Source organism: Rhyacophila brunnea, unplaced genomic scaffold (genome assembly GCF_057557595.1).
Source record: "Rhyacophila brunnea isolate RB1 unplaced genomic scaffold, BYU_Rbru_1.0 scaffold_15, whole genome shotgun sequence".
NCBI lineage: Eukaryota > Metazoa > Arthropoda > Insecta > Trichoptera > Rhyacophilidae > Rhyacophila > Rhyacophila brunnea.
The window spans coordinates 1,214,893-1,238,626 of NW_028232806.1; the positions used below are offsets into that span (position 1 = coordinate 1,214,893).

General features: G+C 35.7%; 2 protein-coding genes across 2 annotated transcripts; one reads left to right on the forward strand and one right to left on the reverse strand.

Annotated features, from left to right (window-relative positions):
- On the forward strand, positions 1-5,686 carry LOC147074750 (uncharacterized). Its single transcript, XM_085943158.1, has 4 exons — positions 1-909; positions 3,600-3,719; positions 4,297-4,386; positions 5,492-5,686. Exons 1-4 carry the CDS (start codon positions 124-126, stop codon positions 5,606-5,608), a joined length of 1,113 nt encoding a protein of 370 aa, XP_085799284.1. The 5' UTR covers positions 1-123; the 3' UTR covers positions 5,609-5,686.
- Positions 5,687-6,554: 868 nt separating this feature from the next.
- On the reverse strand, positions 6,555-11,116 carry LOC147074751 (uncharacterized). The gene is made up of 2 exons (XM_085943159.1): positions 10,569-11,116; positions 6,555-8,724 (listed from the first exon to the last, which is right to left on the reverse strand). Exons 1-2 carry the CDS (start codon positions 10,914-10,916, stop codon positions 8,311-8,313), a joined length of 762 nt encoding a protein of 253 aa, XP_085799285.1. The 5' UTR covers positions 10,917-11,116; the 3' UTR covers positions 6,555-8,310.
- Positions 11,117-23,734: the final 12,618 nt, after the last annotated feature.

The following is a 23,734-nucleotide window of genomic DNA, read 5'->3' on the forward strand; positions in this document are numbered from 1 at the left end:
ATGCTTGTCAAGTGACATTACCGCGTTTAATGCCAATATTTTTTTGTTAGTATTTTGACATAAATGTGTTACAGCAGTCGATATTTATAGATCTAAGGAAAATATATTAAATAAATCATCAAAATGGGCAAGAAAAATAAGAAACAAAACGTGTCCAGTGACACAAAATCGCCCGATAAAACAAAACCGCAGGGGGGCTCCGTTATTGCTAAAGGAAAGCCTCAAAAACCTAATATCACTCCAACTAAACAGCAAAATAACTTGCCGAAGAAGGCGGGACAAACAAATCAGAAAGCCGACGTCAAACCGATCGATAAAAACTTGGATAAGTCAAAAAAAATACCTGAAGAAAAACTGAAGGCGGTGGCTGCTGTAGTTGCTGAAAAGTCCGGAAAGAAACGTAAGAGGAACAAGAAAAAGGCACCTGCTACGAATGGTGATGTTAAAATAGATGTGGAACCCGCGAAAGTTGCCGGAAAAGCAGATGACACTGGTGCCGTCGTCCTGACCAAGCGATTGAAGTCACGTTTGAAATCAGAAGTTAATAAAGAGATCATTTTGAAAGGTAAATCTAAATTGGGACTCGCGGATCCTAAATTGGTGGCCAAGAAGCTGGCGAAGTTGAAGAGGAAACCGGAACCCCACAGCAAGAAAGTGCAGGGCAAAATTTTACTCTTCGAGTCTCTACTGAAAAAATTAATCAAGGGGAAAAAAATAGACATTAAAATTGATCCAACAGAGAATATGAGTGGGGATGACTCCGATTCCGGTGACGATGACGAGGAAATGTCTGACGGAGAGGATAAGCCGAAGAAAGTGAATGGGAAAAGCGTAGAAGTGCAGAAACCGAAGAAAATTGAATACACCGTGTTCGTCGGAGGATTAGGGGAGACCATCACTAAGGAAGAGGTAAGAGAATGTCTGTAGTTATTTTGGGTTATAGTGCCGCAGATAACCGCATGACCATTTATATTTTTTTTGACGGAAACAGTTTATCCCATGTAGACAATTATATTAAATACCTTTTTCCGTCAGAGATGCTTTTTAATCCATTATTTGTTAAGTTAAAGTTTGATATTTTCATACATTTCGATGCATCATTATCACACTGAGATTTAAGTAGGTTAGGTTAGGTTTGGTCTTAAAAGAAAGTTATAAAAGGTCATGCAGTTGGTTACATGTAAATTGTACGTAAAAAATTTCACCGTGACCTTTCTTATCGAAAATAGATGACCGTATACCTACTATATGGTCTCCAATTTTATTAGATTCAATAATTATGAACATTAATTCAATTTTCATACCTGATTTTGGCAAAATCCATGAATCCAACAATGAAAACCTAACAAATAATCCAGTTGAAAATGTCCCTCTGAGGCGGACGAAACCAGTCCTAATCTCTTGATTAAAAGTGGAATAAGTACTACAAAAAAAAAATGCGTTTTATTAAATAAAAACAACAGTACAATGCAGTTCCACCATGAATTGACAGTTAACAAAATAAAAGAAAATAATCCAGTATATCAGCTGTTTTCAAAATTTGTTTGTTACTGGCTTCCTCTAAAGTAAACCGACAAGAACCATGTTTTATTTAGACGACGTGAATTTTATGTCAGTACTAAGTATAGGACCCAAAGGGGTTGGACCTTAGACTATAGATACTTCTAGACGCCACCCGTTGCATTGCTAAATGAAGCCGCGTGCCTTGCGTTTGATTTGTGAGCGAGTGAACGCATTCGTCTACAAATGTTCGAGAACATAGACCATTTCGCTAGTGCTCGCCCAAAGTGCTCGCACTAGACGCTCAGAATTAAAATATAATTTTCTATTTTTTTACGTTATATAGTATTTTTAAGCGGTCAAAATGCAACCATTAGATAAAGATATCCATAATTCAAGTTATTTTAAAGAAACACTAGGTCACTGATATTAAAATATATAATAAAATACAAATAAATTATCACGAACATGTATCAACTTACTTATGAAACGTAATACCATCTTCTTGCTTATCAGTACGGCTACCACATTTTAAGACAACACACAGAACTATCTTTTCTACTTAATTAACCAAAAATATTTACCACTGACTTTATGTTTAACACAAAAAATATCAATTTTAGCAACACGAGCTCGCAAGTTATCGACGCTATGTGAAGCGTTTCGCCCCGATTTGATGGCGATACTTTTGGAAACTGGCTTGTAGCTAGTAGACCTTTTATCTTACTCTAGCGCGTGTCGCAGAGATTGTAAGGGTGCCGAATACTTTCTCACTCGCACTCATGCATCGTTTTTGTTCAGGCCTTGGGTTGGACGGTCTTAAATATACAGCCATATATTTCCGACCTAACATTTCACAGTGAAGTGTGATACGGCGAACTGCATATGTACAAGTTTTCGGACACGCATGCAGTCATCTGTGGCACTATTACCTTATTTTGTTACTGGTTGTCTCTGCGATACCCAACCTTTAGGTTGGGGGAACTCTTTAAATTATTTTGTAGTAACTCGAGGTGCCACTTCCTGGTTGACACTGAAAGTAAGTAGGCTATGTATTTGAGGCTTCTATCAAACATAGCCAAGTCAATTCCACTTTTTGGTAAATATACAGTAGTCATTAGAAATATATTATATATCATACAAAATCACACACCCAACCTGTGAAGGCATTCTCGTTTTGACAACTATTATAGAAAATGAAAATTCCCATTTTCACGACACACTTTTCATATAATTATTATGTGACATAATAATATTCTTTTCAGGAGAGGTGAATATTTGTTTTATCATGCCATGAAACAAGCCCTTTGTGAAATATGCACAAATCAATCACAAAAATACTATGTACCGAAGAGAATGGTGTATATTTATTCCAAGGTCAATGTAGTGTCAATCAAAGTGTCCGCCACATACAATATACGTAGTCCGAATATTGAGCAGCAGTCTCAAGACTGTATATTTGTAGAGTCCTGCAGCTTTATTCAACCCAGCCGCTAGTGGACCACGTAATCATTGCACTCGTATAATATTATGTCTTACTTAAGATTCCATACAATTTGTTTCAGAAAGGTTTTGCCCAGAATTGCGAGATGCATACATGACGCTTCGATAACAAGATAATAAAACCATAATTTAAAGTTGATTACAACATACTTTCAATCTGCTTTGTATATTAAAACTTGTATTGAATCGTAAGTCCTTTTGTACACAGTGCTACTCAAAAGTGATGCGACCTAAATTAATTTAAGTTACCAACCGGGGAAGGTTGTGCGTTGTTACTATTAATGTATTTCAATGGGGATTCACTCATGGCGCTGCTAGTTTATAATCAGTTTTCAATTCTCCATTCCAGACGATTCAGTGCTGAAACTCTGCAATTGTTTAAGCATCCTGAAATCTCTTGTGGCACAACTCAGTTCCTGCTGTGCGGATCTTCTCCTTTATTCAGGGGATGCGCTAATAACTCCAGCACTCTATGTGTGCACAAACAATCCAGCACAGTCTACATTTTCATATGTTTTGTGATCTTTTCACCCGTTTGGAGTGCGTACTAAAACAATGGACTAATTATTAATGTATTACATTCTTTTTATTTCCAGGTGGCAGAGCATTTCAAACAAGCTGGAGTGGTTATCAAGGTTAAAGTTCCCGCCCCCAAAAAGAAGAAATCAAATAAACGATATGCTTATGTACAAATGATCAATGATTCAGCAAGACAGGTAAAAAAATATGTTGAATGATCTAATATTACTAATAGGTACGAAATATCGCAGACATTCTGCCAATATTTCTTGTTTACAAACTATCCAACTCTACAGAAGAGCCGAAAAACTGAACGAAGCATTTATTTTATAAGAAGCTAAAAGATAGTTTTTTTGATCTGAATTATTCATGATGCAAAAAAAAATGAGGTAGATAGGCTAATTTTGCTATTCGAGTATTCTGACATGGTTAAAGTAAACTATAAAAGATCTTTGACTAAGATATTATAATATCAAGTGTTTTATTCTTTTAGAAAACATAAGAGACACTGAGTAAAATGTCTTATAATGTTAAGTTAAAAAAATGGAAAACAAACGTATGTTGGTTTGTTCGTTTATATTTCCTACAAGTATGTGGCTAACATCCCATTGAAAGACTGAATTCAGAGACCGAAATAGAAAGAACATGTGTCTTATAATTGATGCAAAATGGTATCACATTGTAATAAAAATGTTACTCGACTATACGCATAACGGAAATAGATGCATACAATGGTGAAACAAATCTAACACGCTGTGTTCTTTTCATTTTCAGAAAGCGCTACGATTACATGGGACAATGGTAGCCGAAAAGAAAATCTCCGTTCTGTATGCTGACAAAAGTAAAGGAAGGAAGGAATTAATGGTAAATATAATCTAATTCTCTAAACCAGGCTTTGTGAAGTAATTTAAAAAAAAATATACTTAATTGTCTTAAAATATGTTTGTAACTCTTAGACCTCAATTTTAACAAAAAAAAAAATGGGTACTGTTCGGTTATCAGGAATACAGCGGAAAATACCCAATATACTGGATTATTTGTTAGTTTGGGTTAGTTTAGGTTAACCTAACAAATAATCCAGTTTATCAGCTATTTTCAAAATGTGTTTTCCGCTGTATTCCTGATAACCGAACAGTACCAAAAAATGCTTTGCATATATTTAGTGTTAAATGTCCAATAATAACATAATAAAAATCAACACATTTGTTTGGAATATCTATGCATCTAACAATGTGAACGGCCCATCAAGACATGAACTATACTAGGCTTAAATTGTTCGCTAACCTCAGCGTTCGTAGAGATACATTTTTGGTTTTCTTTGATTGGTCCAAGTATTTGGGGTCTTTGTTTTCGAATACCTACTTGTATAGCCTTCCCTTGTTTCTCCGGATTTGTATATCTGGAATTGTCTTTTTGGACAGTAGCTTGGACCTGAATCACTCTCCTTTCAATGCGAAGAACACTGCATTTCCACTCTTCAGTCTACTGACAAGTTCAAGATTCATGTCGTTTTTCAGGAGATGTTGGTTCCTAAATAATTAAAAACAGCAGTTCTTTCAAATGTTGAATTACCCATAAAATAAGAATAGTTTCTGCAATGAGCCCCAATACTTCGAGGAAAGAACACAGGCTGATAACCAAAAAATCTATTACAATAAACTGTGAAAATCTCAATACATTATAGCCACTGTATACATGCATGGATTTACTGCCAGCAATAGTGTGCAAATTAAATTTTTGCGACAAAAGCTGTACACAAAAATGTTGATTGTCTCGCCAATCTGTTGTGTGCTGCGTGTATATTTTGCCACCTGGGTCGCCATTATTGTTCTACTGTGTAATGGGCACATGCGAGTTGCAACTATCGCGTGAACATTGAGAAGTTGCTAAACTTTTTTGATTCATGCATTCAGTATTTATATTTGCCTTTTATTTTATGTAATATTCATTAAAATTTTGTGTTTTCAAGAGTATAAATGCCAAACTGGCCGCGAAGAGGAAGTCTGTAGCAGAGAACACCGCCGACGGAAGCTCAAACGATAAATCCAAAAAGAAAACAAATAAAAAGTCGCCATTCTTTAAATGAAATTTTTATTCTATCAAAACTAATAATGAAATTATACTTTGACGTAATAATAAATAAAGTTACATCTTATGTACAGATTATTTTGTTTTATTCGAATATTGCATTCTTATAATATATTGTGTAATTAAAAAGGTGAGCGTTTTAAAGACATTGCTGATAGCTCATTAGAATGGTAGGTTATATAATTATTTACAAACTATGGTAATGACATGAAACAACATATACATTTTTCAAACCAAAACATGGTTTAATCAGCAAACAAAACAGCAGAATAGACATATGCATGGCCCCTAGGCTAGGATCTTTGGTGGCCCCCCTACCTATCGCTAAGGATAAAGCAGTGTGACGCTCTACAGTAGCATTTTCTAAATGGTGTATGCGGTAAAATTAATGTGTATTTTAATCAATGACATTAATATGGACGAATCATCTGGGAATAAAAATGACACTCACTTTTTTGTCGGGTTTGCCGAATGGCATAATCTGTTCTAACACCATTACAATAAAGGTGATATTGCTATAAATTCCCGATGCTTTTAGTCGGGTCTGCCGAACGGTTCGGGTCGAACGGGTTCACTCAAATGAACATTGACACTAGAAACACTATTCTAACACCATTTCAATAAGGGTGATATTGCTATAAATTCCCGATGCGTGATATCGCATAATGGAAATTGCGTGATGTCTACCTATACATGTGCAAATGTCGCTGTGCGTGAATTTAATTGCTAGCTACTGTATTGAGTGCGTTGTCCATTAATAATGTCAATTGATTTTAATACATCCATTTGAATTATGGAGTTGTCGAGTATTGATATACAATTAAGAATTGTATCGTACAACCACATAATTTTTAAATAATAATTATTGATGGAAAATAGTGCCGCAGTTAACTTTTTTTTTACTATTAAAGCAAATTTGTGATGTGCGTTTATCTCTCTTATCTGGTCGACTCGCCTCGGTCTCAGGCTAGAGCCCTGTCAGCCCCCCTCGTGGAGGCCATAGACATATGCCTGCATTGGATTCTATCGCATATAAAAAAGTGGATGGTTTGGCAAAAAAGCTGACCAATCAGGTACACCAAATCAATGGATCCCAGACTGCTTCGACTGGAGTTGGTCCAATTAGAGCGTACTTCAGTGAAACTGCAAATAATTTTCAACAGTAGGTGCAATGAAATTTATCACTAGTTGACAGTCGATGTGTCCGCACGTCGATTTGTTTTGTCATGGCGTTAGATGAAAATATTCTTAAATCGTGTAAGGATGACTAAAAAACTTTACGTGTGTACTTAAAAAAGAAAACATGTCAATGAATATACTATTATTATTAGTAATATAACAATAAACATAACATTAAATGGACGCATGCGTCATTTGCACAATCCGCGCATCGCCTAGTCACGATCTTTTTAGACTATGCCTCAACTGAAATATAGCTTTAAGAAAATGTGCCAAAGCGTGTGGATGGATTCCCACCACAGAGCATCGCTGGACAAGGAGAAATGGAATAAATCCGTTCTACCTTCTTGTTAGAATAATATATAATTGTATAGCCACAATTATTTACTGTGGAGTCACACTATTGTCTATGGACACACAACTGAATAAAGTGAACTGCCATTCCCGATCATTACAAACGGCTTTTACTCTTTCCTGCACATCCACTCAATCCTAATACTTCCCGGGCCAGTGCCCTGGTTCATCTAGTCAAGTTGAAAGTTAAATTCTTATGATTATTTTATCAATAAAACGTAGTTTTAACCGGATGGCTGCCAATGACGTCTTAAGACGCGAACTTTTCCATGAACGGAACCCCGCTCATACAAAAATGACGTCCCGCTTTAAACGGGATTTTACTATCGTAAATCAATTATTTTAAACATGCAAATATGTTGAACACACAATGACATATATTGGGAATATCGTCACATACATACTTAGAATTGAAACAGAATTCTTTTTTACTACTTTGAAACGTAAATTGGTTTTAATTTTTTATTTTTGCAATAAAATTACATGCTTACATACACCTACCGGCAGTAAAAAGGTTAAGAAGTGACAAAACTATTTTTGAAAAATTGTATTTTTAATATTTAAAAAATGACAATGTTTATAAAAAACTGACAGTTCGACACTCCTACAATAACTACTTGTTTAACAGCATATTTTACATGGTATTCGTGTCTCCTTTGTTCTGTTCAAGGTTTCTCCACCTGGATGCATCTACTCACAATCATTGAGACAATATTGTGTGTTTAATTACTACCCACATCATCACCAAGAGTGCAACGACTCCAATCGTCCATATTTATTTACGTTTTGTACGGCATTATATGGCAGTAAACTGTTAACCTGTGTCCAATTGAATTGCCCGACAATACTCTCTCTGTCGGTTCATTGTCGTTCATACGATATAGATGACCTAGACAGCGCAATCACCCAACCACAGTTGATTCGACGGCACTGCGATCTTCATACAAACTGTGGTGCTCAGTATTATATATTCCTCATTGCCATTTTCTGAGACTGCACTTTTTGACTTATTTTTAAATTATTTCCAAATAAGCGGGACAAAATGGTTGAGACACCAGGATGTATGGTAAGCCAACGTATCACCAAAGACCAGGTGTGACCTTGCAAGATCATCCAAATACTACCCACAATAAACAAAAATCCTCTTTGAATGAAGAAAATAATTTATCATAATGGTTTCCGACTTTCCATAACCACGTCAGGTTGAGTATAGCACAATAATTTCGTATCTCTACTTAAATTACCAAACTGCGCTTCAAACAAGACTTCATTGATCATCTTCATGGCGCAGACTTGTTGCACGTCAGGTAGAGTCCGTAGGACAGAGACCCAATAAGCTGAGGCTGCATCCAGCTTATCGTTGGAATTCTTCGATAGCTGTTTACCAATTACGGTGATTATGTCATCGCAGTTAACATTCAATGGCTTCTTCTTGATGGGTGACGGTTCGATCACGTCCTCTTCAAGGATGTCATTGTCGGGTAGGTCTTGATCTTGGTCAATTTGATCAAAGCTGGCGAACTCTGTTGGATTCGAGTTTTCGTTTGCTGAGAACGGTGAAAACTGAAGATTGATCATATTCTAAGAAAAAAAGAAAAAAGTTTTTAACATCGTCAACAGAAATCAAATTGTTTGACTAGATGAAAGAACGCTGCAAAGCATGTATACTAGATTTCTGCACCCTGCTGACATGAAAAAAAGAATGCATTATGAATATTACAAATATCAGCCCCTTAGGAAGTAGAGAATAGAAAGAAGAAGCATATAAATTCCACTGACATTAACATAAAGTGTTTTCCATAGATAAGTAACCATATTCTATCTGATATATTATTTTTTTATTCAACGAATAATTTACAAGAGGAGGTATGCAACATTCTTTATTGATCATACATAATTTGACAATACCTCAGATATAGAGCTACTAAATAAATCTTTTTGAAAAAATACAACACTGGATTCACGCCAACGTGCCCTACCAACTAACGCAATTTGTGAAGCACATCAAATATGTGAAAACTACTAGTTAATGTCATCATAATTAGATATGACGCACATAAGCTTTTTGTCACTTTAGGTTAGCTTAAGTCCAGTACCATACATCGCTAAAAATTGAGATAGATTTATTTGGTTCTAAAGCTGCGTATCCACCATGTTCGCGAGCCGGTAGCGCTTCGTGATCGTTCCTAGCGAATACATTCCCGTGCTCCGAGCAAGTCCAGTTCGCGAACCACAGAATGCATTCCAAACACTGTCGGTGTTTTAAGTGGGGTTGAATATTCATTCAATGAATAATCTTTGCTGGTTGCAATATCTTTTCACTATTCTATTTTTTGGTACCTAATTATGTCGCAGATGCCCGCATGAGCTTTTATAATTTTTTTTTACGAAAACAGTTTATTCCATGTGGAGTCTATATTAAATACCTTTTTCTGTCGGCGCAGATGCTTTCGATCAAATGATTATTGTTAATTTAAAATTTTCATACATTTCAAGCATCATTATCACACACTAAGATTATGTTAGGTTGGGGTGGGGTAGGTTAGGTTAGGTTGGGTTTGGTCTAAAAAGAAAGTTATGAAAACTATGCGCGCATCTGCGGCACATTTACCCTATTTTTAAACATATTTTTGTAATTAAAATGTAACTGTTTCCTTAATAATTTAAATGTGTTTACAATATTACATTGCATAAATAATTAGTCTGGACACATTATGTACGTACTGATCGATATATGTAAATAGCTGTTTCTCTATCACAAAAAAAATATAGGTACAAGTCGGTTATGGGGAAGCTAGGAGGGAACCGCGCTATTTGTCATATGCCGAGTTTGGCAAAATTCAAGAATGAAAACCTAACCTAATGTAAACTGACCCAACCTATCAAATAATCCAGTATATCGGCTATTTTCAAAATATGTTTGCCGCTGGCTTCCCCATAACCGACTTGTTCCAATACATTTTTCTGTCGGCGCAGATGCTTTTCGATCCAATAATTTTATTAATTTGAAATTTTCATACATTTCGATGCATCATTATCACAAACTAAGATTATATTAGGTTGGGGTGGGTAGGTAGGTTAGATTTGATTTGGTTAAGTAGGTTGGATTTGGTCTAAAAAGAAAGTTATAAAAACTCATGCGGACATCTGCGGCACATTTACCCAATAAGCATCTGTGCCGACAGAAAAAGAGGTTCTATACGTTTATCCTGGATACAGCGGCAAACACATTTTGAAAATAGCCGATATACTGGATTATTTGTTAGGTTAACCTAACCCAAACTAACAAATAATCCAGTATATCGGGTATTTTCAAAATGTGTTTGCCGCTGTATTCCACATAACCGACTCGTACCAAAAAATTATAAAAGCTCATTCGGGCATCTTCTCTACATTTACCAAAAAAATAATTACAAAATAGATACCTTGTTATCTTCGGTAGTGACATCCAGAACCTGGTCGGCGTTGTTGAAAGCAGTATGCATTTTATTGAACCATTTTAGTGTCGGAGTATATCCGAATCCGTCGTTATCCAAGTCTTTCATCTTTCTCAACTCCTGGGAATAGGTCGACCGTATGTTTTTGATTTTAGCCACTACGTCTCTCCAACCGAAACCCTCAATCGCCATTCTATCTGCCATTTTTTTGTATGCGTCTTCGCGAACTTGTTTTTTCTTATAGTTTTCGTCGCGGACATTCCAGACGCAACTATGTTTTATATATTCCGAGATGAATTTCAGCGTTCGCTCCTCCGACCATCTAGTGCCTGCCATAATAATAGATTTAGTGGATAACTAAAGACTCAAATTAAAATATAAACTTTAATAATAACGCTCGATTGCCACTATTACGTCAGGTAAACACGAAAACAAATATGTGTTTTATTTATTTGGCCAAAAACCATGATAATTAGTATAATACAATATACACTATTTTCAGAATAATATCACTTCTCCAGTACAAAATTAATGTCAGTTGATATTAGTCTATGGTCAATTGTCACTGTTGGATTTGTCTATGGTTGTCGTAATGTGACCAGCCAAAAATACAGCGATGGATAAAAACAAAACCTTATAAAATTCCTAAATGGTATAAGAAAACAAGCCATAATATTTCAAATGAAATCTGATTATGTTGAGACTTTCATTGATCACATTAAAAAAAACATCTTATCAATACCACTAAATTAAAAAAAAAACTGCTTGACTGCGGGTGAATGGGGTTGGTCTTGCACTGGGGCAATGCCTAGTGCTTAACCCTTAGAATGCTACGCAACGTGATATCGTTGTTTTTGATAATGGCCAGAAATGCTAACAACGATCGTCGTTTTGCTTTTGATGCCTGAAATGTTAAGTTAATTTGGGAACATACTACTGCACCAGTGGTACGAAACATTGTTTATATATTTAGTTTTATTGTTGTGTAATATAACTCGATTCATATATGTTTTGTGACTGGGTAGGTTTAGAACTTATAACTATTGTATTTTTTTTTCATGGCCTCACCCTTTTTACAATAAAAACAATTCCAAATACAAATTTCAGTTTGCCATATAAAAATTTGTTCACAGTCAAATTCTTGGTGGAAGGACAATGTTTTATTTTATTTTATGCATTTGAAATAATGGGAAAGACTTTTACTCAACTCAGTATTTAAATTCGAGTGGATTTGTGCTATATAAAAACAGTTTCATTTATAAAAAAATAATGAAATAAAATCATTTGCAATACATATTTTAAATGTTCCAATAAACAAACACCATGAAGACCTTTTTCACAAATCACGCATATGGTACGCGATCTTTTAACCAGGCCACCATGCAAAATTTTTCTTTTCAGCCGGGTAGTTTCCTAATTGCACTACTTTGTATTATCCCTCGTGTGGCATGACCGATTGTTTCCAATAACTGATACAAATCAAAACTCTGTGCGCGGAACGTGCATTTCGCTCGCTCTCGCGATCGCCCGTATGATAGAGCGAGAAAGAGATATGTCAATTACTTGCCTCGTTATCTATTCAAAACGATACATTAATTACGAAACGTGTTTTCATAATATTCCGATTTCGCAGAATCAATTAGAGTGGTAAGGTGTCTAAAAATAATATAATACTTTAATTTATCGAAAATTATTGGTAGCAATCCTCGACCGGATTTTGCAATTAATCGAAATTCAAACGAGGGTGCAGTGGAATATAATATAATTGGTTAATAAAAAAGGCATTTTAAGAAAGTGGGTAGTAAGAGTAAAGACATACGAACGTACCTTAACCTTTATTTACAAAACAATACATAAAACAATTTTTCCGATAAAAATCAATGTTATTTTTAAATCTTATCCTAGATCGGTTCATACTTTTTCTTGAGATGTCAAAAATTGAATACCGTCGAGTAGAAAGATACTATGTGCCAAAAATCAAAAGTATAGGAAATTAATAAAAACATTTTATTTGTTAAAAACATTTATTCATTTTTTCAGTAAACTTACAATGCAGCTCCGATATTACGCTTTATAATATGTTACAATACTTAAAAAAGCAATATAATAATTAATAATAGATATGAAAAAAATAATGAAAAATTGTGTACAACACGGGGCACTGCAATTTGTTGATCAATCATAAAATGTTTTCTATACTTCTGGAGCCATAGGCCTTTTGCAATTTAACGCATGATAGTACTTGGGACCCATTCCACGTAAAATATGTTTTTTTGTATTTTTGGTACTTTGCACATTTCTACTCAACGGCATTCAATTTAGATTTAGTGTAACAGATTAGCCTCGTATTCTCATTTAAATTTCCAAGCTCACTTTCAAAAAGTGCGATATTTATTAATTTCATTGCGTAAATTTGCTGATTATCGGATAACGATTTCAATGAGGCTCTCCAATAATCGGCAGCGTAGTCGTATTGGTCGGGGTTAATATTAGATATGCGTTCACCGAGTTCATCTATGTTGGCATCAGTACAAACATCATTGCATTCTCTATCTATTATATTTTGTACATCATCAGTAACTTCATCTGGAGACCGATCGTAGTCAGAATGTGGGTGTTTGATTTCTTCTTCTTTAATTAACTGTAGTTTAGGTGTCACAGGTTGGTGAATTATATTCTAAAACAGAGAGAAAATTATAATTACCTTTGTGCAAAAAATATATTGAACCTAGGTACCTACATCACGCAAAAAAGGCCGGCGATTCGGAAAACTAAAATTATCGTAATATCACTGCTATTAATACTCATCCCCCACTTTTGAACCGCTTCGCCGCGGAGCGTTTAATTACTATTTAATTACAATATTTAAATAACATGCTAATTATATCTAATGCCCCCCTAATGAAGACACAACAGGTGTGCCGTTAGCGATGGGCGAGACAGTCTAACAATATTGTATACTATTCTACAGGGCATTTAATAAAATAGGTAGGTAGAAAATAAATTTTAATGAAACAAAATTTCTTTACCATCATAATATCGAGGGTATACTGACAGAAAGCATTCACTCATTAAAGCAATTTCTGAGATAATCGCAAAAAGGACTTCAATTTTTTTTTCAAAGCGTTCTCCCACGTAGATTTTTTTATGATTTAAAAACATTTTTTCTACATTATAAAGACTAACCTTTATGGCAAACACAATATACGACATGTTACAAGTCCTGTATTTTGTATGCGCAGAACGCATTAGGTCATTATCATGCTTTCTATCAGAATAAAAAAATAACAATATGATTTAATAATGTTTCTATTTACTCACCATTATAGCATATGCCTTTGTGCGTTTTACCAGGACGTAGAGCGTAGAATTGTTTACATTTTGGCATTTAAAACAGAAAAACAGCAAAAACTGAAATAATGCGTTGTCAGTATACCCTCGAAAACTAACCGGATATCTTAATTTGGCAACCCGAAAAATATGCATGCTAGAAAAAAAATCCAATGTAACGCACATCTCAGTGGGTAAAAGAGTTTTGTCTAATAAATATAAACAAATGAATAGTCAGCGCTCGAAATGGACCGGAACGCACCGGAGCGCAGCTCCTGTTCGTGAAACCCCCTAAAATTATGGCTCCGTCTCGTGGAAAAAGTGAAGTATTCTTTTTCTTTCGACCATGTCCGATCCTAATAGGATCATATGGGCCTCCACAGAGTAGAGGTTTGTATTGACAGATTTTGTTTTTTACGAGAAATGGATGTCAGCCACTTGCTCAACCTATTAGGTCCATACCCTGACACCCACAAATTGAAAGACAATATGTGTACTTGCCAGACCCAGGATTCGAACCTGGGACCCACGGCGTTATAGTCCAACGCTTAGGCCGCGCGGTCACCATAAAAGTCATAAAATTAATTAACTTTATATATTTTAAAAGTTTATACGTTACTTGTCGGATTTATAGTTAAAAAAATATTTATGACGTAAACCTCAATTTTTGGCTGTGGCGTCGATAACATTATGCCCTAATCTTGCTTGCCACAATTTTAAAGACAGTCACTTCATTTGACCGGCTGAGCTTGGCAGGTATCTACGATATTATGATACATATAATTATTACATAAATAATATGGAAATATTTTCGGAAAATTATCAAGCGTTCCGGTTCAAAAAATCTTCCATTTCGAGCGCTGGAATAGGTACAACGTTTCGAAGGAACCGTGTGTGGAGGAAATGTGTTAGCAAAGCTATGTCTACATATGAATCATGTCTTCATATTCCATTTTACTTCAAGTTTGGACAAGACTGGTTTTACGCAGGCTTTAGGTTGAACATGTGTTAACCCTTAGAATGCTACGCAACGTGATATCGTTGTTTTTGATAATAGCTAGAAATGCTAACAACGATCGTCGTTTTGCTTTTCATGTCTGAAATGTTAAGTTGATTTGGTGACATACTACTGCACCAGTGGTACGGAACATTGTTTTACCATCTATTTAGTTGTGTTGTTGTGTAATATAACTCGATTCATATGTTTTGTTACTGGGTAGGTTTTGAACTTATAACTGTTGTATTTTTTTTCATGGCATCACCTTTTTTACAGTAAAAACATTAATTCCAATTACAAATTACAGTTTACAATATAAAATTTGTTTACAGTCAAATTCTTGGTGGAAGGACAATGTTTTATTTTATTTTATCCATTTGAAACAATGGGAAAGTCTTTTACTCAACTCAGTGTTTAAAGTAAAGTGGATTTATGGTATATAAAAACAGTTTCATTTAAGTATAAAAAAATAATGAAATAAAATCATTTCCAATACATATTTTAAATGTTCCAATAAACAAACACCATAAAGACCCTTTTCACAAATCACGCATATTGTACGCGATCTTTTAACGAGGCCACCATGCAAAAGAAAATCGGCCGGGTAGTTTCCTAATTTCACTACTTTGTATTATCCTTCTTGTGGGATAACTGATTGTTTCCAATAACTGGTAAAAATCAAAACTCAGTGCACGGATCGTGCATTTCGCTCGCTCTCGCGATCGCCCGTGTGATGGAGCGAGAAAGAGATATGTCAATTACTTTTAAAAGCACATGCAGCCAGCGATATCTAATTGCCTCATTATCTATTCAAAACGATAAATTAATTACGAAACGTGTTTTCATTATATTCCGATTTCGCAGAATCAATTAGAGTGGTAAGGTATCTAAAAATAATAAGTACAATACTTAAATTTATCGACAATTATTGGTAGCAATCCTCGACCGGATTTTGCACAACATCGTAGCAGCCAAAGGGTTAAGTACTGCGCAAACTGTCTACACTTGTACGTCAAATAGTTTCTTTAGTATACACTTTTCATGGGAAGCAGTGTTGTTATCTTTTAATAAAGCTGATTTTAGCACAAAACTGTTGTATTTTTGGCTTATTTGGCGTAAAATTATAGTATAAGCAACTATTATACTTTTTTCGCGGAATTATTCTTTTGGGAACACCGTGACGCGATGTTGAACATAAACTTATCGGTGATGAGCCAAGTCTACACTCGGGTCTTTTCCGTACGTCTCACGAATAGACCACAGGGCATGCGTCGTCGGCGCTCAAATCGGTTTCAAAATGGTCGCCATTTTGTGATAAAAATACTAGCGCACCGCTATCCGACCGCCTTGGATTTCTGTTCAACACTCCGGCAACTTCGTAGTTCTTCGGGAAGATTCGGGTTGTTCGTGGAGTAACTAGTCGATTTAAATATGTATTTTAGTCTATAGGTAGTCGAAATAGACAATGGTTGATCATATTATTGGTAATAAAATAAGATCTTTTTTGAATTTCAAAATGTCGTCTGAGATGACATTAGCTTTTATTGAACGAATGTAGACAGTAAAACGGATTCATCTCCTCTGCGCATGAACAAAACTTCTCGATGTGAAAACAGAATTTAAAAGTTGAAGAGGAATTGGGTGATGAATTGACTGAATGTGGACTTGGCTCGGAACTACGTGCGCAAGCACTTTTATCACGAAAAACGGTCATTTTTTTAAATTTGAAACCACTTTGAGGCAGATAACACGACAAAAAATCCTGAATCTACCTAGACAGAGCTTATCTTGATTAAAAGTTTAATAGTGTGGACATGTCGTAAAACTTCACCAACCAACCATATTTCAACGTTGATTTTGTTCTCAGCATGGAAGAGTCAATATAAAAAATATGTTCTAATAACATACCATGCTTTCTTGTCCCTTTTTGGTCGGATATTTCAAAGCATGATCCATTTTTGGAAACCATTTCAATGCTGGGGTGTACACAATAGTCCGTTGCTTTGCTCTCTGTATTTTTATTAATTCACGGCGATATACACATTTAATATTTTTAATTTTAGTCAGCAGTTCTCTACATCCAAATCCTTTTATTCCCATGGCTTTCACCATTTTTCTGTATGTTGCTTGGCGAATTTTTTTGTTGTTATAATATTTGTCCCTTGTATTCCAGATACAGCTATGTTTTACGTATTCGGAAACGAATTTCATCGTAGTATCATTTGTCCATCTAGTTAGCGTTGCCATTTTTTCAGCATAATAAATTCTAGTTGATATTATTGCCCAGCCACAACTATTTCCCTCATCTACTCCATATATTATAATATTCACAGGTTTCACTGCTATGATAAAATAGAATTTACTAAACTCAACGAAAATGGGAAATATTTAGCACTATAAGATGATTAAAGATGGGTTTGTGTACTACTGTACTACTACAAGAATTAAGAAAAGAAATTAAGTACTAAAACAAAACAAAAATGAAACGTCAAGCTCCTATAATCAAATCAGCCTGTCTATGGTCTATTCCTATGAGAAACCAATCTACATTTTTTCTTGATGTTGCTATTTGAAAAAAAATATATAATTAACTATTATTTTTTCGTAAACTTCATTACAACCACCGTGCAATGTCTTTAATTACAACCAAATTATAACACAATAATTATTTTCATAGTCTCAGTTTTAAAAGAAAAGCGTTTGATTTTGTTGTTTAATTAAATTTATTAAATTCGTCAGTAAGCATTTTCTGTCAAGACAGGTAGGTAGTTATCTAAAAAATATCGGTGTGTACGCGCGTTGAAGATAGGTAGGTACTTCTTTGGCGTACCTAACAAAACAAATAATTATTATTGTATTGAACTAAAACTCATCTTTGCCATACAGCGGTTATAATCGATTCAGAAGAGCCGACGATGAATTATTAATAAAAAAATAAAATTTTATTGGCGTGTTATTATTCAATTCGTTATCAAGAGTATTTTATCGACATAGGTACAGTCAGCAATATTTTTTTTAAGCAGCAATTCAGTGATGTCCTGAATCGCCCACCTCCATTGCATCCCTTCGATATTCCGTCGGAGATCACCGCCCTCGGAATCACTACTGCATCGGGATTCTGCGAAGATCCTCCGACAACTGCTGAAGTTAAAGAGACAGTCAAAAGACTGAAATGCAGCAAAGCTCCTGGAGATGATGGCATCCATGCCGAATTTATGCTCTGTGGACTGAGCGCTGTATTGCCGTCCTTGTGTGACCTTCTGCACGAGGTGTGGGAAAGGGAGCAGTGCCCCAAAGCCTGGAGGGATGTTACCGTTGTTACTCTGCACAAAAAGGGTAACCCACAAGACTGTACTAATTACAGAGGAATCACTCTCCTCAGCGTTCCCGGAAAGATGTTGGCGCAGATTCTCCTGTACAGGATTAGAAAAAGAACTGGAGGTTTTGCGTGCGCAGCAGAGTGGATTTGTCCCGGGGAAGTTCTGCTCGGAGCATATTTAAACTCTCCGATGCCTCCTGCAACAGTACCAAGAGATGAATATACCTGTCGCCTGCTGGTTCGTGGACTATGAAAAGGCATTTGACAGTCCTCATCGTGAATCTCTGTGGCAAATTCTGCTAGGCTATGGTATCCCACGGAAACTGGTCGCCGTGATAAGTGCTCTCTACACCAATACAGAGTGTCGCGTAAGAGCAGCCGGAACATCCTCTGACCTCTTTAAAATCACGTCAGGAGTCAAGCAAGGATGTGTACTTGCGCCCTATCTATTTATCATCATGATGGACTTCATAATGCGTAAGACGGTTTGCCCCGACAGTGGGATACGCCTACATCATGATGACACAACCGATCTATGCTAAGAAAGACTGTGCGACTTGGAATGCAGACGACGCAGTCGTGTTTGACTCGACGATCGAAAGGTTGGAGGTAACCGTGAACAGGCTCGCCGCGAGCTCGAAACGTGTGGGTCTTCATCTGAATGCGGCTAAGACCAAATCCATGCATGCATCGACGCTGACACTCCTCTGCGGGTTTCCGGTCTTCCCGTCGAGCTGGAGTCCAAATTCAAATACTTGGGTTCAACGGTTGCCGATGATGGTGATATTTCTAGTGAGCTTGGAATCCGTATGGGTGTGGCGGGCTCTGCGTTCAACCAACGTGGAGTCGCATGGAGGTCAAGGCTGTATTCTGTGAGGACCAAATGTCGTTTGTTTAACCCGTGCGTGCTACCTGTGCTCCTGTATGGCTGTGAGACATGGCATCTTACTAAGCTTCAAGAGTCTCGGCGTTTGAGCTTTGAGAATCGATGTCTCCGCCGAATCTTAGGGGTACATTGGTACGACCGCGTTACAAACACCCGAGTTCATGAGCAGACATAACAGCCTTCGGTGATTGAAGTTATCACGAAGAGACGATTTACGTGGCTGGGGCACGTATTCCGGATGCCGCCAAAGAGTGCGGCACTTCGTAGGCTGCGCCACAAGGGTTCCGTCGCCGTGGCCGACCCTCCCTCACCCTGCAGCGGTGCTACAAAAGCGACCTACGTGCTGCAGGTCTGACATGGTGGGAGGCGAGGAGTTGGCGATGGACCGAGGGAAGTGGCTCCAACTTGGGACATGATAGGGTGGAAGAAGAAGATGCGAATAAATATTATTACCTATTGCAGAATGTACCTAAGTACTTTGGAAGAAAAAAATCTCAAAACCTGTGTTTGAAAAATTTAGCAAACCGCTATTTCGACCATCTTTGCTTAAACCAAAGAGATTGAAGGGGGAGTCCAATCTCTTTGGCTTAAACAGATGACTGTAAAACTATTTTCGTTAACAATAATAATTTATTACAAATCAAAAGTAAAACATAGCCTATTTAACATTCGCATTCACACACACATGACATCACAGCATTCACACAATTTATTTATTTATTGATATATATAATTATACTCATAAATAATACTTACATAAATATAGCCTCAAATCTTGATACACAAACTTTACCATAGCGGCCTGCACACACGCAATCTTGTCTGCGTGAAAGCCTCGTGTGCGCGATGTCGCACGGGAATGATCGTGTGTCTAAAGTTGCGTAGTGAACAGCGGAAAGAGTGAGGTTAGTCGGGTCCAATCTTTCACGCGTGCCGTGCGTCAAGTCGTTTTTTAACACATTTTACCACGTTTAATCTTTCACATGTGCCGTACGTCAAATCGTTTTGCTACGTTCATCACAAATGGATGTTCGCAATTTCTCTCGTCAATTTATTACCGACCTTTTGGACATGCATAAAATATTCCCATGTTTGTGGAGAATCAAATCGGCGGCATATGATGTGGCGTATGCAAAAATAATTAATTTCTTCAAAGAGAGAGGATTTCTCGAGGCTAATAAAGACTTTGTAGTAAAAAAAATTCGAAGCCTTAAGGGTTCTTTTCGGAAAGAGTTTAAAAAAGTAGAGGAAAGTCGACGTAGCGGTAGCGGAAGAGATGAAGTAGGTATATCAGCCATCATTGTGGTATTACGATCTGCTGCTCTTCACGAAAGACCAAGAGCTTCCAACGGCAAACATGTCAAATATTATGGATTAAGAGATCGGGCATAATGAGAATGAATCTGAGATCAAATGATGAACTACTGTTCATTCTTAAATAATTTTTAAAATCATCGGGATAGTTTTGGACGTAATTCACGAATAAGGGTAGGTGACAAAAACACCGTCTTTTCCAGACTTTTCTTTTTTAGTTTTGATTAAACTTATACTTCTGGGGTCTAGGATCATAAGTGCGAAACTACAAAAACACTGTACTGAGATAAATGGGAAAATAGGGTAAAATAGTTTTTATTGTTAAAAAAACAATTTCACACTGTAAAAATACAAAAAAAAATTAAAGCTATTGTAACATATTCATAAGAGTAACATAGAGTTAAGTAGTAAGTTAGAGTTACTGGTAAATATTTGTTCTTAATACAATATAGATAATACAAAACATAGGCGAAATATCTTTCATCAAATTCTATTCCTATATCTAACTATATACATAATTTTGTTATGCATATTCTTCATCCATGTTTTCCTAGTTATTTTCAAGATTTGACAACTTTAAAGAATTGTAAAAATAATGATATTGTTCCTGAATAATGCCCATTGATATCTTTTTCGCAGTGAGGGAAAGTGCTGCGTTATATTAAGGCTGGAGTCGAAAAGATGAATGTTTAATTTATTATTCTGGTTTCTCTTCGTATGACTTGGAGCATTTTGAATGGCTCGTCAAATCCATATTTTCTCCATCCGTATCAATCCGTATAAATCGTATACTTAACACTTTCTCTATCCGCATCAATCTTCTTATTTTTATTCTTTTTTATTTTTATTTTATTCTATATTTCTTATATGCATTTTTGTAATTCAGAAAAATCAAGAAAATCTTGTTGATCCATCACATCACATCATTCTCGCATGAACGGAATCTCATTTCATTTGCGAGTGCCCGGATTCAAAGAACATTTGATTAATTATTGGAATTTTTGGGAACGACTATGTTTTATAATGAACATCTTGTGGCACCATCCGGTCTTTGTTTTTCAATATCGCCTAAATACCAATATGAATTCAACATTGTCTGCCGTACTGTTTCGGTAAAATTCTCATTGCACTTTTTGGGACATTTAGAACAGTCTTTGGGCTTTAAATAACTTCCTTCAATTTGCTTACCTGTAACTGAAACATATGACGTTCCGTTTTGTCTATTAGTTATATGTTTATTTCTTTTCCATTCGTAGGGCTTATTAATACGTGTTCGTTTACTATTTAACTCATCAAAAACACAATCTTATTTCTGAATTGAACATTATCGGACATCACCGACATTATTTCTTATTGTAATTTCTTCTGGGCATCCATTAAATTTTTCAAAAGCCGGTTGAGCTATTCAAACTCGTAGTAATTCCTGAGATGCTGTAAATGAGTTTGTTCTACAGGAAATCGATGAATTAACTCACTAATATAATATTATGAAGTATATACCATGGTTAAATTCAGCATATAATGGTGGTTCATGCGTAGGTTCTAATATATTTTCTACTGACAATAATAATTGTTCCGAATGTCCTGGTAATGGCTCAAATACAATCTCTTCAAAAAATCCTGTTTCACTATTCAACCGCGAAGTAAATTCTGGGATGATGTGCACGTCTAAGAAAAGAAATAGTATTTTAATACAAAAGACCGATATTTTGAGTACGGTTTTCTAAAAAAAAATTAAAATATTAATTACATAATAGAGTTCAATTCTGTCTTTTATGATGAGTGAATATTCTGCATTATTTTCCATTAGTCATTTTGCTGGCCATCCTGGTAACGTATCAGGAAGAAACTCTCGAAAATATTATCTTGAGCTCTGCAACTACGAAGTAACTCCTAAGATGATAATATGCATGTCTGAGAAAAAAAATCGTATTTTTAATACAATCAGCTAGTGGATAAAGCCATATCTGAACAAATGAACAATTCATTATAATATTTCATTAAAGTTAACTGTTTATCAGAGTTATTCTCCTTGAAATTATAATCATTAGTCAGTGTATTATCTGGTACATGATTTGAGTTCAAAACATTCAGTTCTTCGTCTTCCAATTCTGTATTTCGATCTGCAAAAACATGATTTATAATGATGCTATAAGTATATAAATATTTAATCAGATTACATTTAAAAACAACTTGACCGGTTAGGAGTCGAAATAACATAACTTAAATATACAACTACTTACTTCGCATGCTTGTACGTTGGTTCTGTTTAAAGATATCCACAATCATTACCTCTCCAAAAAATTGTTGATATGGAAATATTAACCGACAACAAGTGTTTACTTAAGTCAAATTGACAACTTACGCCAAACTAAAAATTACGAAACTTCCATTAACTAAACTTTATGTCAGTGACATAAAGGCGAAACGCCGCTTAAGTCGAAGTGTCTTTGATTAATCGGCATTAATGTCAGAGTCACACAGGTGTAAGAGAACATTCACCCATATGACATTAAAATTCCATGTGGATTTGTAGATCCGCCAAGTAATATCTGGCAAACCGCTAAACGTACGAGTTTCATCTTTGTATATATGACAGAACTGCGTTCTAGCAATACAATGCAATATTCAATTCAAAACAGCCATTTTTGTAGTTTTGCCCTTATGATCCTAGAACCCCGACTTGCGCTTGCACAAGCTCAGCTAGTATAATATTTATTCTTTGTATATCCATAATATAATGTACAAATTAAATGTGTACAGATGCCTTCTTGTATAAAAATAAAGCTACACTTGTTAACGCGTTATATTTTGATTATGTTGTGTGCGGAAGGATTTGATTAAATTGTTTTATCTCAAGAATGGTTTGTTTACGAAACTGTGTTTGAGCTAAATGTCAAAATGTAGTGTGTCAAAATAACAGACTCACACACACTCGTACTAAAACCATTGAATTGTTCTACGCTCCAACGACTTCCACGATCACGCCGTAATGAACGCGCGATATGCCTTTAGGCGCTCAATCCCGGCGCGCGCTTCTCAAAACATGCGCAAAACGTTGTGCTATCGCGCAGGATATAGTTGACATGTAAATAGTACATAGACAAATTGAAATAGTATCAGCAGACATCTAACACGTCTGATATTACGCGCTCAATATTGGATTCCGGTGCGTACGCTCCTGAGCATGCGGTAAAGATTGTGTGTGTAAAGGCCGGTAATGAAAAATAAATATACACTATAATATAAATAAAGTTTTATGAATATAAATTAACAGTATAGAATGTTATAATAGTTATAAGGATGAA

Bases quoted from the DNA above. Each gene is read 5' to 3' on its own strand.
- LOC147074750 (XM_085943158.1), top strand. From the start codon at position 124: ATGGGCAAGAAAAATAAGAAACAAAACGTGTCCAGTGACACAAAATCG. The intron at 910-3,599 runs GTAAGAGAATGT...TTTTATTTCCAG, and splicing joins AGACCATCACTAAGGAAGAG to GTGGCAGAGCATTTCAAACA. The intron at 4,387-5,491 runs GTAAATATAATC...TGTGTTTTCAAG, and splicing joins AAGGAAGGAAGGAATTAATG to AGTATAAATGCCAAACTGGC.
- LOC147074751 (XM_085943159.1), bottom strand. From the start codon at position 10,916: ATGGCAGGCACTAGATGGTCGGAGGAGCGAACGCTGAAATTCATCTCG. The intron at 8,725-10,568 runs GTATCTATTTTG...TTTTTTTCTTAG, and splicing joins TCACTACCGAAGATAACAAG to AATATGATCAATCTTCAGTT.